This window comes from Capricornis sumatraensis, chromosome 1 (genome assembly GCF_032405125.1).
Source record: "Capricornis sumatraensis isolate serow.1 chromosome 1, serow.2, whole genome shotgun sequence".
NCBI lineage: Eukaryota > Metazoa > Chordata > Mammalia > Artiodactyla > Bovidae > Capricornis > Capricornis sumatraensis.
In genome coordinates, this window is record NC_091069.1 from 173,848,966 (window position 1) to 173,864,070 (window position 15,105).

Consider the following 15,105-nt stretch of genomic DNA (forward strand, 5'->3'; position numbering starts at 1 on the left):
GAGGGGGGGAGATGATGTATTTGTCTTCAAGAGCTTTTCCTTGGGTGAGGATCCGTTGGTCATTGTGAGGATGCCTCTGAAGAAAGATGAGTCAGCTGCAGTGCATGGGCTGTTCTGTTTGGACCCTTAAGAACTGTGGGGTGCTGTGAGACTTGTAGGACTGCAGGTTTGAGCCCTGGCTTTGAGCCTAGGCTCTGACAGCGAATAGCTGTGTGACCTTTGGCAAGTCACTGCCCATCTCTGGGCTTCAGTCTTCTCTTGTATGAAACGTGGAGTTGAATCTTCCAAGCTGCTCTCATCCCTACATAGCCTGGTTGAGAACATTCTGGAAGCTACCAGGCTCTTATGTGCGTACACATAGGTGCCTGTATGTATGCACATGAAGGCCCGTGTATTCATGTAAGTGTGTGGGAGGCTTCTGGTCTTCATGTCTCTCCCCACCCTAGGTGTCTGCCTCTGACATCCCTCCTGTCCTTCCCTCTCAGCCTCTCTCCCCTCTCCTCCTTTGATGGTTTCTCTTGCCTCTTCCTGTCTCTGGTCCCTGCCCATTCTTTTGGTCTTTTTCCTCCTCTCTTCTCTATGTGGATATTTCTTCTCTTTTCCTTGCTTTTCAGGCTCTTTCCTCCCTACCCCTGCCTGCACACCCACAGCCACACACACCCTTCTCTGCCGGTTTTCTCCCAGGTCCCGGGCCCGTAACTTGTTGCTCTGAGGTGTCTGTAGGCTTTCTGGCCTCCGTCCAGGGACCTGTCAGCTCTCCCTTCCCCTCACTCTACCTCCTGGCTCAGATCTCGGCAGCCACACTCGGGTTGGCTGGTGGTACTTGTTCAGCTCTTAAGTGGGTTGTGTGTGAGGGAGTTGGTATTCCCTGCATGCTCTGCAGCCTGGCATCGGGCTCAGCCTTGGCTCGGAGTGCTGCTGTCTGGGCAGCGAAGCTGGAGCCAGCAGGCAGGACCTGTGCCCGGCGTGCTAATTCCAGGGGCTGATTCTCACTGGGCCGAGGCAGCCTTATGGGGTGCTTGCTGCTTTCTTCTCCCGAGGGTTAAGGTCATTATGTTACAGCATTTCCCTTCTTCCCCGCTCTCATTCTTCTATCTGCTGTCTTTCCCCAGGAGCAGCACTGGCTTCCCAGATCCGAGATGGGGGGCCTGCCAGGGCAGGCATGACATATTTTGAAGCCCATGTTTTCTTCCAGAAATTATTTGCTCCTTTACATGTAAGCATGTTGAATTACCATGGGATATAAAGTGGGCTTCCAGAAGAGGTTGTCGTGCTTTTGTTGTAGCTTCAGACACCTCCTGGCATGCTGCCATGCTCTCATGAGGGTGCTATATCCCCTCCAGAACTGCTGGGCTGGGGAAGCAGGTGGAGGATGGGATGACACACTCCTCTTTCTTGCATCCTGTCTCTCTTATGAGCTCTGCTGGGTGATTCATACTCGATCAGGTGCCTTCTTGAGGTCGTACCCAGGAGGACAGGCAGACCTGGGAGGATCCTGCTGTGGGAATCCTGTTGTCAGCAGGGCTAATGACCAGGCCCCCAGGTCCTGGCAAACTGGAGGCCCAGCTCTTCCAGGGCTGTTTTCTGCCTCCCAGCTTTGTCTGCCAACCCCTTCCTTCCATGTTGTCCTCCACAAGTCACTCTGATGCTGTTTCTTGCTCACTCACTCATCTCTCATTTTCTTCATGTCTCTGAAGGGAGGAACATGTCCCACCTTTCCTCTCCTTCCCACCCTCAGGGTCACAGGTACATCTGCTCAGAATCCTGCCATGTTAGACCCAGTGGATGGGGTCTCTTCTTTGGTAGGGAAACGGACCCCAGGAAGGCTGAGTGGGCCAAGGGCACACAGTGTCCAAGACAGGCTGGGGGTCCTTATAATCTGTTTTCTGCCTGCTGCAGGAGGCTGCCCAGGGTTTGAGTGGATGTAAGGTTGTTGCCTGGCCAAGCGAGGATCTGGTCGTGAGTTAGGAGAGAGATGATGGAGGTTCAGATCATTTTTTGAATCTCCACCATCTGTCCTGGCTTCTGGCTCCTGGTTTGTCCATCAGGATACAAGCAGCCTGCCTTGGTGTTTTAGTAATACTTGGTCCCGTAGAGGGATGGAAAGCTCTGTCCAGCTTGTGTGACAACTCTGCATTTTGCAGCTGGGGAACCAGGGTCCTACTGGAGGTCACAGGCTGGCTAGTGGCACAGCCAGACCTAGATGCCCAGTCGCTGCAGCTGCGGCCACTGCGGGAGGGTTTCCTACTTAGGCTGCGACTTCTGTAAGTCTGGTACCCACTTTCCGAGCCTCCAGCACCTTACTTCTCTCTCTTCCTGCTCTCACCCTCTCACCTTGTATCTCTGGTGGATCTCTTGAATGATCCTCATTGCACGTGCAGATTAGTAAGCACACCACTGTGTACCTGCAGCCACTCTCTGCACTGCTGGCCAGCGACCCACAACAAAGTTGAACAAAAACACTGGGCTGTCTGTCTGGGCTGGGGATGGGGAGGGAAGTGTGAAAAGGCCTCAGTGATCTTCCTCCACATTCTCTGTAGAGCAGAGTCCAGGGAGGCGGGAGAAGAGGGGATGTGGCAGGTCAAGGGGTGAGTAACCAGTAATCAGGCAGAAGACGGTGAGGCGCCAGCAGAGAAGGCTGGTTCCTGCAGGACAGTCTGGGGAATGACAGGTGAAGACCTTTGTAAGGCCAGCCACTTTCTGTGGTTGTCCCCTCCCTCTCATCCCAGCAAAGCAGCTCATTCCCTGCTGTCTGCCTTTGTCTCCTTCCCCGCCAGAGCATTAGTCATTGGCTAGGGAAGGGCGGCGCACAATTAACTGTGAAATCTATCAACCCAGATCCTTTTAAGTCCCTGAGCTTGGGTAATTTTCCCCTTTCTTGAACTCTTATGACTTTTAGTGTACTGCACAGTTAGTGCATATGTGCACACACACACACACACATACACACTCTGAGAGTCAGAATCGTAGGAAGTGGGGGAGCCGATATGAGAGCGCACTGTCAGGAATTGTCACCTGGCAGGATTCCTGGAGCTCAGTAGGCAGAGCCCAGAGAGCCAGCCATGAGCGCCTCATCCCAGCACGACAGCCAGCATCACTCACTCACTCGCTCAGGCTATTTATAGAGCGCCTGCTATGTGCCGGCAGCCGCTGTAACCCTGGGGAACCAGCCATGAACAAAACAAAGCCATCGGCTTGGTGGAGCAAAGCTTTCTGATGGGGGTGACAGTCAGTGGACGTATTGGGGGAAGGGCAGAGAGCCAGTGGGGAAGGGCGGCGGCAGTGCCAGATGAGGGGGGCTGAGGCACTGGGATCTGAGAACAGAGGTGCTCAGAGAGGTTTGGAAGCCGGCTCCCCACACACCGCCCTGGGTGCCTGCGCATGTGCGTGAGTGTGCGTGCGTGCGTGCGTGTGCTTGTGCGTGTGTGGTGGGGGGCCGGGGCGGGGCGGCGGTGGTGTGTGGAGCAGAGGAGAGGAGAGGGTTGCAGAGTCAGCCTGAGGGATCCTGTGGCCGAGATGGAGTTGTGGTTGCTGGACAGTCATCAGGTCATAGGCTGGCTGTGGGCGGGGCTGGGCATGCCTGTGAGGAACTCCCATGCCCACCCCCCAGCTCCACCCAGCTGCTTTGGGATACTCCTAAGCCTGGCCTGGGTTCCCCGGGACAGCAAGGCTTTTTTCCAAGGAGTAGGCTTTTTCTGCACAGCTGGCCGGGGTTGGGGTAGCAAAGACTAGGCCCCGTCTCTCCTTTCTCTGCTTCATAAAATCATAGGAAGAGGCTGCCAGCCAGGCTCCACGAGGAGAGTGCTGGTATGAGGCTGCCTTGCAGTCTGGGTGCCCCTGCTGGATGCCAGTGTAGCGCAAGGGTGCCATGGGCACCTGGACCTGGTTTCTGCCATAGCTGCTATTTGTTGTTATGTTTGAGTGGACAGTCGGTGGTCCCAGAAATCGTTGCATGAAGCAGAACAAAGCCAGACAGGGAAAGTGCCAAGGGAATGGTTGTAAACATCCCAGTTGAGCCCTCTCGTCTTCCTTGGGGCACAGAAAGGGCACCTCAGACTCAGCTGTCAAACAGACCCTGCTGCCTGTCCATGTGGCTTCACCACAGAGCATGTGTGGGACGGGCAGACTAGACGGTAATCACCACCGTCAGTGGGTGCGTGGCTTCGTGGCTGCACCTTACAGGGCCCCTGGATGCACTCTCTTGGCCCTTCTGGGTCCCCTCCGCACCAGCTTATCTGTCCTCTCTGGACTCCCTGTCTTAAAAGGTCCTCACCTCCCTGGGGGAGCAGCCATGGCCACGTCATTAGCCTTCCTTCCTGAGGTCAGTGTGCGTTTCTTGAGTTCTCTGTGTGCTGGAGCGGGGTTGTGGCTGGAAGCTGCAGGGGCTACAGTGATGGCTGCTACAAGTAGGACTGCATAGGGACGGATGGTCTGGAGGTTTAGGGGGGTCCCTGAGAGTGCCTGACACACCCTGTCCAACCCACGCACCTGGCCAGTAAGACATGCTTCTTGAATTGTGAATTGCATATTCACACTTGAAATGAGGTTCCATAGTGTTGCCTATCCGTTGTGAGTGTGGCTTTTAGAATTGAGCTGAATGGTGTAATTAGTCCATCTGCTCCAGGGCTGGTGCACAGCTGTGTGAAGCTGATGGCTGTCAAAGGTGAACAGGTGGGAGCTGACAGGACTTCCCTCAGGTGGTGGTCATACCAGGTAGAACAAAGTTTCTCATGCAGTGTAGTCAGCTGGGATTGGTGCAGGGTGGGGGTGCTGAGAGACCCTCACTGAGTCCACTGAGATGTGGGGAGAGGGTCCTGGCTGTATGAGTGGGGTAGCTGGTTGCCTCTGGTTGGAAGTTGGGAAGACTTGGCTGAGTGTGGTGAGGTCATAGGGAGGCTGCGAGAGCAGGTGAGGTCTATGAGGGGGCTGGTGCAAGGCACAGGGGAAACCAAGCCTCATGGGGGTGGGAGAGGGATTGGAGAGATGAGGGAGAGCCAGGCTGGGTGGCAGCAGGCATCAGATCACCTGTGAGCCTCCTTAAAACACGGTTGCATGAGGACCCGCTGGGTGTTTTGATTGAGTAGGTCTGGGAGGGGGCTGAGAATTTGCACTTCTGACAGGCTCCTGGGCTGTGCTGATACTGCTGGTCCAGGGACCACATTTTGAGATCAGAGGTCTAACAGAACGGGAAGCAAGATTAGAGGGGTCATGCATAAGCACTTGGGGAATAGTGGATGGCACCCGGCCGACGCTTCTCGTTAGAAGAGCTGCAGGAGTGTGATCCTGCAGATGCCAGCATCTCACTGAACCTTTCACCGTTCTCTCTCTGGCTTTCAATACCTGATCAGATTTTGTAACTCCTTCCACATCATAGAACATTTCTCTCCTACCCTGGTCTGGTGGTGGCACATGCCGCATGTCAGAGATTAAAAAACGAAAAACTCGCTGGGGCTACAGGTGGAGCTTCTGAGTCATGGTCTGCGAGAGGGTCAGGGAATCAGTATGTTTGCAAACTTCCCCCAGGTGATTCTAGTGAGCAGCCAGGATTGGGAACCACTCCCCTGAGCTGGTTTTTCTTACAATGTACCACCTGCCCACTAAGCTTTTAGGGAACTTACTTTGTCCGGATCCACCAGATGGCCCCTTACAGGCAGTGATATGTCTTCCCCATCTGCTTGCCTCTGTCTTTCCAGATCAGTCCCGATCCTGCTGGTTTCCCTCCTTCCTCCAGTTCTCTGAGAACTCATTTGTAGTGAGGGCCTCACTTGCTGTTGAGAATCCCAAGTTATCTGCTTTACTCTTAGGCCACCAGCAGATTTTCCTCTGTCAAAAACCTTCACGAGGACTTTAGGTAACAAGTGTCTTTTCCCCAACATTTGTGTCTTTCAGTGAAGCAGAAAGTAGAAAATTGTGCAAGAAGATGAAAGTTGACCTGAGTGCGAAGGACGAAAAGGTTGAATTATTCCATTACCAGTAAGTACACATAGACTTTTCCAATTTCCAAATAAATGCTGAAAGCTTTCATTGGTATTCTCTGAAAACCGCAGTTTTTAGTGAGATTAATTTTATTTCAGAATGATTTTTTTGTGTGTTTACAATTATTTCTTAAAAACAAACTTGAGCTGTGTTCAGCAGCTGAATCTTACTAAGATTCTGCAGGAAACCAAAAGGTTAAGTGTCTTCACGTGAGTGCGTGACAAGTCGTTTCAGTCGTATCTGACTTTTTTGTGATGCTATGGACCGTAGCCCACCAAGCTCCTCTGTCCATGGGATTCTCCAAGCAAGAATACTGGAGTGGGTTGCCATGTCCTCCTCCGGGGAATCTTCCATGCCCAGGGATCGAACCCAAGTCTCTCTGTCTCCTGCAGGCAGCTTCTTTACCACTAGCACCACCTGGGAAGCCCATGTCTTCATAACCAATCCTAAAGTTAACACCTTTTTCTCCTGTTTTCACAGAGATGGTGCATTTCATACTGCATATAACCGAGCTGTGACGTTTAAGGTAAATTTCCCTGCCTTGTTCTCAGCAGAGGAGGAAGGGCAGAGTGCACAAATGCCTTTCCGAATGATCTGAGGGAGTCTCATCTGTAGAGCATAGGTCAGCAGAATGCCTGGAGAAGTTTGTAGCTGTGAAACCAGTGGGGATGACCTGCCGCTTTGTAGACAGTTTGTGACTCTTTCAGTGAGAGACATCTGACATCACTCTGTCCAGTGAGACGTCTGACATCATCCCTCCTCTGCAGAGGCCAGAGTCTCCCTTCAACTGTGGTCCAGAGCCCTCCTTCACCTCTGCAGTCATGTCCCTGGGGGCTGCCCATAGGCCTGAGGGGGCCAGCGGTGCCCAGGTTAGCACAGCCTGCAGTTCCCGGGCAGGGCAGCAGCTTGGTCCAGATGAGATGCCCACGTCACTGAGCCATTCTCGGCTACAAATCCGATTCAAAAAGAGATAGACAAGCATCAGTGAAAACAAGAATGGAGATTCTCTGCCCTGCAGGTGCTGTCCTGTCTCCCCTGGCAGCTCTCCGGGGCCCAAGTCCTTCCACTGCCCTTGGTTCTCCTCCTCCGTGATCCCTTCCTCAGATCATTTTTCTCCTGCTCTGGTCCAGGCGGCCTCCCCTGCCCTGGCTAGGGCCATGTGTTCCTTCTGTCGCAGCATATGTTGAACCCACCCTCTCTGATTCTCCTGCTTAGACTGCATTAGAGCCTGGGCTCCTCTCTCTTTGTCTCTCTCTTTCCATCTGTTTCCTTCCATTCTTTTTTGTCTGTCCGTCTGTTTGTGTGGCTGTCCATGCCCTTCTCCCTCTGCCTCTCTCCCCCTACCTCCCTGGTCATTCTTTGTTTATCCATTAACTCTATTTTTTTTTTAAGTTGCCGTAGCTTTTACCTAATACAGACTCAGCCTGATTACTCATCATCTTAAACACCCACTTAGACACTTAGAGATAATTCTACCAACTAGAGTTGCTTAACCCCTCTTATTCTGTGTTAAGATGTCAGCGGAAGTGGTAACACGTGCTCCCCAGATGTGGAAGCTGGGTGGTGTGGGGGCATTGCTGATAGAGGTGGTGGGGCTTTTTGTTTTGTGTCTGGAGGTTGTGTTCAGTGTATTATTTAGCTGGCCCTCTGAGGAGTCTGTCCTGGGCTTGAGGAGCAGGGAATAGCAGCTTCTCAGAACTGCAGTGGCAGGAGAGACACCCAGGTAGGTGATCTGGACCTGCCTGGGTCGGGGAGGCTGAGTCCTGGCTTCTGTCCACCGTCTCACAAAGACTAAGTATATGGGATCTGCTCGCTCCCGTCCTGCCTGTGATCTTGGCATCAAGGAGCTGGAGAAGTGGCTGAGCATGGTACAGGGTCAAGGTCTTAGGTAGGGAGAGGGCATCCTTGGTCCCAGGGTCCCCAAAGCCCATGGGGCCATCAAGGACTGGGGAGGAGTCTCTGGCGTTCTCTAGAGTAGGCGTGTGTGATGGTGGAGCTCCCCATGGCTGCCCGAAAGCTCCAGCTTCTCAGGGGGAGCAGCCGTGAGCGAAGCCCTCCTTGGTCTCAGGTCCGTTTTCCCTTCAGGGTTTCTCCTGAGCTTCTATCTCTGGAAAGATGGAGGAGTCCCCCGGCAGGGTGGGTGCACAGTCTGGCTGTTGTTGCTGTCCCCTTGTACGGTTCAGAAGGGGCCTTGACGCCGAGGCAGGGGTGGGGTGCTAGTACTTTAACTCGGCTGGTGCTGGCACAGGCCAGGAGTGCCACCCGCCGCCCCAGGGCAGTAGTTCCTACCTACTTTGAGTTCCTATCCTACTGAGAATCTCCTGGAAGCTGTGGGCCTTATCCCTAGACACTGTGTGCATACATACATTGGAGGGAGCGTTTTCCCATGAGTCTCGGGCTGCACAGACTGTTGAGGTCCACGGTGCACCCTAAGTTGATAGCATCTGCACCAGGCTTTCTGGAACAGCAGGCGGGTGGGCTCCCATAAGCATCTTAATCACATGGCTCGTGGGCGTGCCTTGTGGCTGTGGGTGAGTGTGGCTTCAGGGCAGCCCTGCTGGCCTCACTTTGGCTGTTATCATCCCAGTGAAGCTTTGACAAGGTGCTGAGAGAAGGCTGATCCGCCTTTGCCTGGTAGGAACAGCCATCTTTTCTTGCCAGCAGGCGTTTCATAGCTCTGTTTGGACAGACAGGGAACATTATCTGAATGAAATTCTGTGAAGTCCTGGCTGTCTCCCACTCTCCCATAGAGCTCTTTCCAAAAAGGAATTTCTAAGAAATAGCAAGCCTCCCAGGTCCTCTGTGTGCGACCGGTTGGGGGCTGGATGCACAGCCTCACTCAGGGGTTTTTCCATCCTCACCACGGACCTCCCTCCCTCCCTCCCCAGCACACACGTGGCACACCCAGCTCATCATCTGCTCACAGGAGCATGCTCAAAGCAGGCAGATGTCACGGAATCTTGCATCCAGTTGCAGAACACTGAGGGCTCGTCTGATGACAAGGAGGCCACCTCTCCAGGGTTGGAGGGATAGAGGCTCAGCTGGTTTCTGGTACCTGGTCCTGGCTGTCACAGGCTTTGAGCGGCATTTCTCAGATGACTGTTTGAAAGCCAAGGGAATGCAGCTTCCGTCGTGTGGCTGGTGGGGAGGGGAGCGGAGGGATTTGTCCCCCTGACCCCCCCACATTCCTGCTCCATGTGTGTCCTGCTCAAGGGGAGCAGAGAGCTGAATCAGTTGTCCACAAGACAAAGGCTAGTTAAGCCCTTTATCCTGAAGGTCTTGGTCCGTCTAGAAAAATGTCTCTAAGGAGAGAAGTCCAGCAACCAGGGGGCCACAGTTATGAGCACCCTGCCTTGGGGGGCTTCCCACCTGCATCCCAGAGAGGATGATGAGGATTTAATGCACTCCCAAACCAGTTTAGATCATGAAATACCAAGCAGGTTACAAGCAGGCGTGATTGACTTGCTTATGCCATTGACGGTTTTAATGGCTGTGTGAATGTGTAAGTATCTTACATTGCCTGGGACTGGAGACCTTTATTCAAACTGATCAGGGAGACTTTCTGGAAGAGAATTTATTAGAAGCATGTGCCTCTGTTTTGAATAAGCCAGCTAGTTGTCTCGAACTTCCTCTCTCTTGTCCCTGAAGAAGTATGGTAGGTGTCAGTGGACCAGAGTGAGTGTCATGTGGGGTGCGTTTTTAGGGTGCTTAGCAGTGCTGCCAGTGGGTGATGGCATGGCGCACCCCAGTCATTTGCCCACAGGCTGCGTGCTTCCACTTTCAGGCACTATAGTCTCCAGGTAGGGGATGGGGCAGGTTCCTGATCCCCTCACTTCCTCTTATCCTGGCTAAAATGAGTTTTCCCTTCTCTGTCCTTTTCCTCAGTCAATAGTGGCCTTTCTGAAGGATCCGAAAGGTCCCCCACTGTGGGAGGAAGATCCTGGAGCCAAAGATGTTGTCCACATTGACAATGAAAAGGTAATTTTTCCATGTCAATTCTGATGGGCTTTGGAAGCTTCCCCTCAACCAGGGTCCTCCAGCAGAGATGACTGAGGAACTGAGAAGTAGGGATACTGTGGAACCTGCAAGGGGCCAGGCCTTGACATTTGGTTTCCCTTCCGAGCTCCGAGATGGAAACAACAGGAGATTAGCTGCCTGGGGCTTCTTCTGTTCTCCACTGCCTTATATAATGTATTTTAACATGTGTGCATTTTCCTTATAGGGACATTTAAATGTTTCTTTCTCATTATGTAATGTGGTTGTTGCCTTTTTGTTTTTTTGGCATTATTTCTAAGGTGGATTTTGTGTTTGCTTTTTTACTTGTTGTTGTTTAAAAATATTTGGGAGGTTTGGGTTGGATTTTCAGAGACTTGAGTCAGGTCTTTACAATTCTGGGTCACTGTGTTAATTTTGAACAAGTTCAGTTTCTGGGTTTGGCTGGGGTGGGGGGTGGAAGGGTGGCTCTGAAGTCTAGTCTGCATACAACCCTGAACCTCTTCCCTTCGAAGCCTGCCCCACAAGACCTAAAGGTGCCTCTTTGTCCATGGGTGCCTGTGTTTTCATCATACACACACATGACCTAAAGGTGCCTTTTTGTCCATGGGTACCTATGTTTTTATCATGTGCACGTGTGACCTAAAGGTGCCTTTTTGTCCATGGGTGCCTGTGTTTTCATCATGTGCACATGTGACCTAAAGGTGCCTCTTTGTCCATGGGTGCCTGTGTTTTTATCATGTGCACATGTGACCTAAAGGTGCCTGTTTGTCCATGGATGCCTGTGTTTTTATCATGTGCACATGTGACCTAAAGGTGCCTCTGTCCACGGGTACCTATGTTTTTATCATGTGCACACGTGACCTAAAGGTGCCTCTTTGTCCATGGGTGCCTGTGTTTTTATCATGTGCACCCATGACCTAAAGGTGCCTTTTTGTCCATGGGTACCTATGTTTTTGGACTTCCCTGGTGGCTCAGATGGTAAAGCGTCTGTCTACAATGTGGGAGACCTGGGTTCGATCCCTGGGTTGGGAAGATACCCTGGAGAAGGAAATGGCAATCCACTCCAGGACTATTGCCTGGAAAATCCCATGGACAGAGGAGCCTGGTAGGCTACAGTCCATGGGGTCGCAAAGAGTCGGACACGACTGAGCGATTTCACTCACTCACTCACTCACCTATGTTTTTATCATGTGCATACATGACCTAAAGGTGCCTCTTTGTCCCTGAGTGCCTGTGTTTTTATCATGCACACACATGATCTAAAGGTGCCTTTTTGTCCATGGACACCTATGTTTTTATCATGTGCACATGTGACCTAAAGTTGCCTCTGTCCACAGGTACCTATGTTTTTATCATGTGCACACGTGACCTAAAGGTGCCTCTGTCCACGGGTGCCTATGTTTTTATCATGTGCGCATGTATGCCTTACTTGGTTGACTGCGCCTTCCCACTGGGATGGGCAAGAACTTCTTTGTCACATTTCAAATGGCCTGTGCAGCAAGCAGTGATTTTTTGTAGATGGAGGGAGAATGTTCGTTTTATCTTGAGAAGATAAAACGTACCTTTTATCTTCCTCTGACTCCCTTCCCTTTTCATTTAAAATCATTGACTCTTGATGCTTGTTATTAGCTCAGAAGGAAATGATGCCATTTATACTTTCTGGAGGAGGGATCATGTGTGATCATCATGAGATAACCAAGTGGGCCTTTCGGATGAAGGGTGTTTTGAATTAAGGTGCTGGGTGTCAACATTTTTGGGATAGAAAGTGCCAGTGTCATCAGCTGGAAGAAGGAGGAGGAGGGGAGGAGGGCCCAGTGTCCGGAGGTGGTGGCTCCTGTGCCCATAGCCATGAAAAGACAGACAGCCTGAACCGATGGTTTCTCCCAGGTGGATTTTATGATAATATGTGTTTTTAAAGCCTCTCAGACAAGCGATTGCCTGCTGCCTCCTTCCCCCAAAATGTTCATGTCCTGAAACTCCTAAAATTGCGCTTCTGTAACTAGAAATATTAAGCAGAGATATCTTTTCCATGCCTGTAGGCAGTCCTCTTATTATACTGTGTACTATTTTCTCTCATGTAGAAATATTAACTGCTTTTGTGCTAATAAAATCCACACATAAAATAACTGAAGTTCCAAATTCAAGTTTGAATTGCTGACTTCTGTTTGTAAACTTAAGAGTTCCACACTTATTTGAAGGTAATTAAGCATCTTTGAATGTAATATGATATTTGTTACTGTTCAGGGTATGAAACCAAATTGCTGCAGGCTCAGGAAAACCTTTTCTTCTCAGATCTTTTTAACAGTTTTAGCTCCGGGCATTCCAGATCATTTTCAAAGCATCCTCCACTCCTCGTCAGGGTCAAAGATCTTGGTTACTGATTCTCTTCAAATGGGTGCCTCTACCCTCTAGCTATATAAATAAGAGTTAACATTATCAGAATTGATTATGTAATGTTTTAAATTCTCATAAAATATTTTAATCTTTTTTCTCTTACTGAAAAATTATAACTAATATACGTTCATTGTTGAAAATTTTAAAAAAACAGCTTAAGCATAAAAGAAAAAAAAAATCACCCCATCCCTGTCTACTGAGAGATACTCACTGCCAGTATTTTCTGTAGCCTTCAGGCTTTCAGTGTAATACACACATAAACATTACATTTTATATGCTGCTTTGTCACTTGCTTTCCCCCCTTACTTAATGTGACATGCGCATCTTATTGTGACATTAAATATTCCTCTACATTGTTTCTAATGCTGTGGTAGTATTCCATTGTGTAGGATGTACCGTCATCTATTTACCTAATGCCTTGTTGCTGCCAGGAAGCCTGCATTTTGAAATTTCCTCTTATTTTCTTCATTATTCAAGAGAGAAAAACCTCTAATTTTCTTCCATGGAAACTGGTTAGAGGAGCTTATTTTAATCAAAATGTGCTCTGTCATGGTGCTACTCCACAGTCCTTGATAGATTTGCTTTTTCCCGAGCATCATTGACTGGTTGGAAGAAAAGTCTCCTGCCCTGCTTTGCGCTGAAGTCTCTCCATTAGCATTGTTGTGACCATTTGTCTTTCTACATTTATTATATTCATTTAACAAATGATTATATATTGCCTGATAACGAGCCAGGCACCGTTCTAAGGGTTTTACAAATACAAATGATCCACTTAGCTTGTAGCCTCCTGGGGATGGGTGCATCTCATCCGGATGCTCCTGTGTGCGCCATGGTCTTCTGGGCCCTGGATGGTTGGTGGCATGACAGGGCTGGGCTGGGGAAGGTTCATGGGGCTGGGTGAGCCCGGGTTGTGTGACGAGCAGATCCCCGCCTGGCCAAGTTGAGCCTCCATGAAAACAAGCACCCACCATAGCAGAGCCATAGATCATAGAACAAGAGATAGCCTCGTGGGGCCCAGTTGGCTCCTTGCAGTGTTTTCATTGTTGAGTGGGAGCTGAAAGTAAGGCTGGTAACCTGGTCCCAACTACCTCGTCCCGCCAGGTGGCCTTGGGAAAGCCATTTGTCCCCTCGGGCCCCCAGTTTCTCTGTCTGTAACCTGTGAGGTAGCTAGAATAGATGGTCTCTGAGGGCCTTTCAGCCCCTGACGTGCTAGGATCTGTACTGCACTCCATCCCCTGAGTCAGACCGTGGGATTTCAGAAGGGCTTGCCGCACTCCACCCACAAGGGTCCCCAGGGTTGTTGCCTCTGTCCTGTGTTGTCTCTGACTTGTGATGTTCTGTGTGCCTCAGGACTTCCGTCGGCTCCTGAAGAAGGAAGAGAAGCCGATCCTGATGATGTTTTATGCTCCATGTGAGTGCCTTTCTCCTCTGCACTCAAGTTGGATGGTCAGACTCTGGGCGGGGCTGCTGTGGCTGTGAGGGGGACGGAACACTAGCCCCCGGCCTCCCTTTGGAACACCTAGGCCTGCCTAGTTGCTGTGCTCACCCCGTCTCTCTGTCTGCACCTCTCTTCTTTGTCTGTGCCTTTTCGTCTGGCCCTGCCCCTCCATCCACACATTTTTCTCTCACCGCCATTGGCATCCTTCTGTCCCCTTCCCCTGGCATCTGCTCCAGGTACCTCCGCCTTCCCTGCCCTCTGCCTCCTGTGGCCTGAAGCCCTTGGCTGGCAGCTGTGCAGCATGCTCTCTGTGGTTACTGCTGCTGACCATCCAGAGCCTGGCCGGCCTCGGGGCAGCCACACATCCAGCCGGGAGGGCTGAGGGATCAGGACCAGGGAGAAAGGGGCCCACTATTGGGGTTCAGTCTCTGTATGAGGCTAGAGGTCGTGAGAACAGCAGAAGGATCACTGAGCTGGTGAGCAGAAGACCTGGGTTCTAATTCCAACTGTGTCATCAGTGCCCTAGGTGACCTTGGTCAAGTCCTCACCGCTCTGTGCCTTAGTTTCCATTTCTGAGAGGGCAGAAAGGGGCTGGATCCGAGCTGTGGCTTTCACACTTTTGGACTGTATTTGTTGTATTAAGCATATTTTATACTGCAGCCCTGTACACTGTAAGTATATAAACTATATAGAAGCTGCAAAATTTCACTAAACCAGACTTACCCTTCCTTACTGCTTGCCATCCACTCTACCAGATGTGGAAGACCTGATATTTTCTTTTTTATTGTTTTTTCCTACTGTTTCATAACCCTCTAATAAAGGGTCAGCAAATCATGGCCTGTGGACTGGCTGCCTTTTCTGTAGATTAATTTTTGTTGGAACTCAGCCACATCGCTTCATGTGGCTCTTCACAGCATGTTGTCTGTGGCTGCCTTCTAGCTGCAGCTGTGGAATGGAGCAGTTGTCCTCCAAGCCACAGATACTCCCCCATCTGGGCCACCTCTGAAGTCTGACTTGTCCCTACCCATGGATTGAAAAGCAAAGACCTAAAGGCCCGAGCAAGAGAGGTGTGTGTGATGGGAGGTGGGTGTGTCCAGACATGTCTGTAGCTTGAGTGGGTGGCATAGGGTTCTGTTTACTTTTTTTAACTACAACAGGAAGTGGGATATATATATATATTGTGTGTGTGTGTATATGTATATTTGAAATTTGTTTATTTTAATTGGAGGATAATTACTTTACAATACTGTGGTGGTTTTTGCCATACATCAGTATGGCACAGCCTTAGGTATACATGTGTC

General features: G+C 50.7%; 1 protein-coding gene across 1 annotated transcript in view; it reads left to right on the forward strand.

Moving 5' to 3' along the window:
• Positions 1 to 15,105, forward strand: part of PDIA5 (protein disulfide isomerase family A member 5) — a 92,756-nt gene that overhangs the window by 26,053 nt on the left and 51,598 nt on the right. Inside the window, exons 4-7 of the mRNA XM_068974376.1 lie at positions 5,890 to 5,973; positions 6,457 to 6,502; positions 9,862 to 9,954; positions 13,717 to 13,777. Coding sequence (XP_068830477.1) covers positions 5,890 to 5,973; positions 6,457 to 6,502; positions 9,862 to 9,954; positions 13,717 to 13,777 — 284 coding nt within the window. The remainder of the gene's footprint in view (positions 1 to 5,889; positions 5,974 to 6,456; positions 6,503 to 9,861; positions 9,955 to 13,716; positions 13,778 to 15,105) is intronic.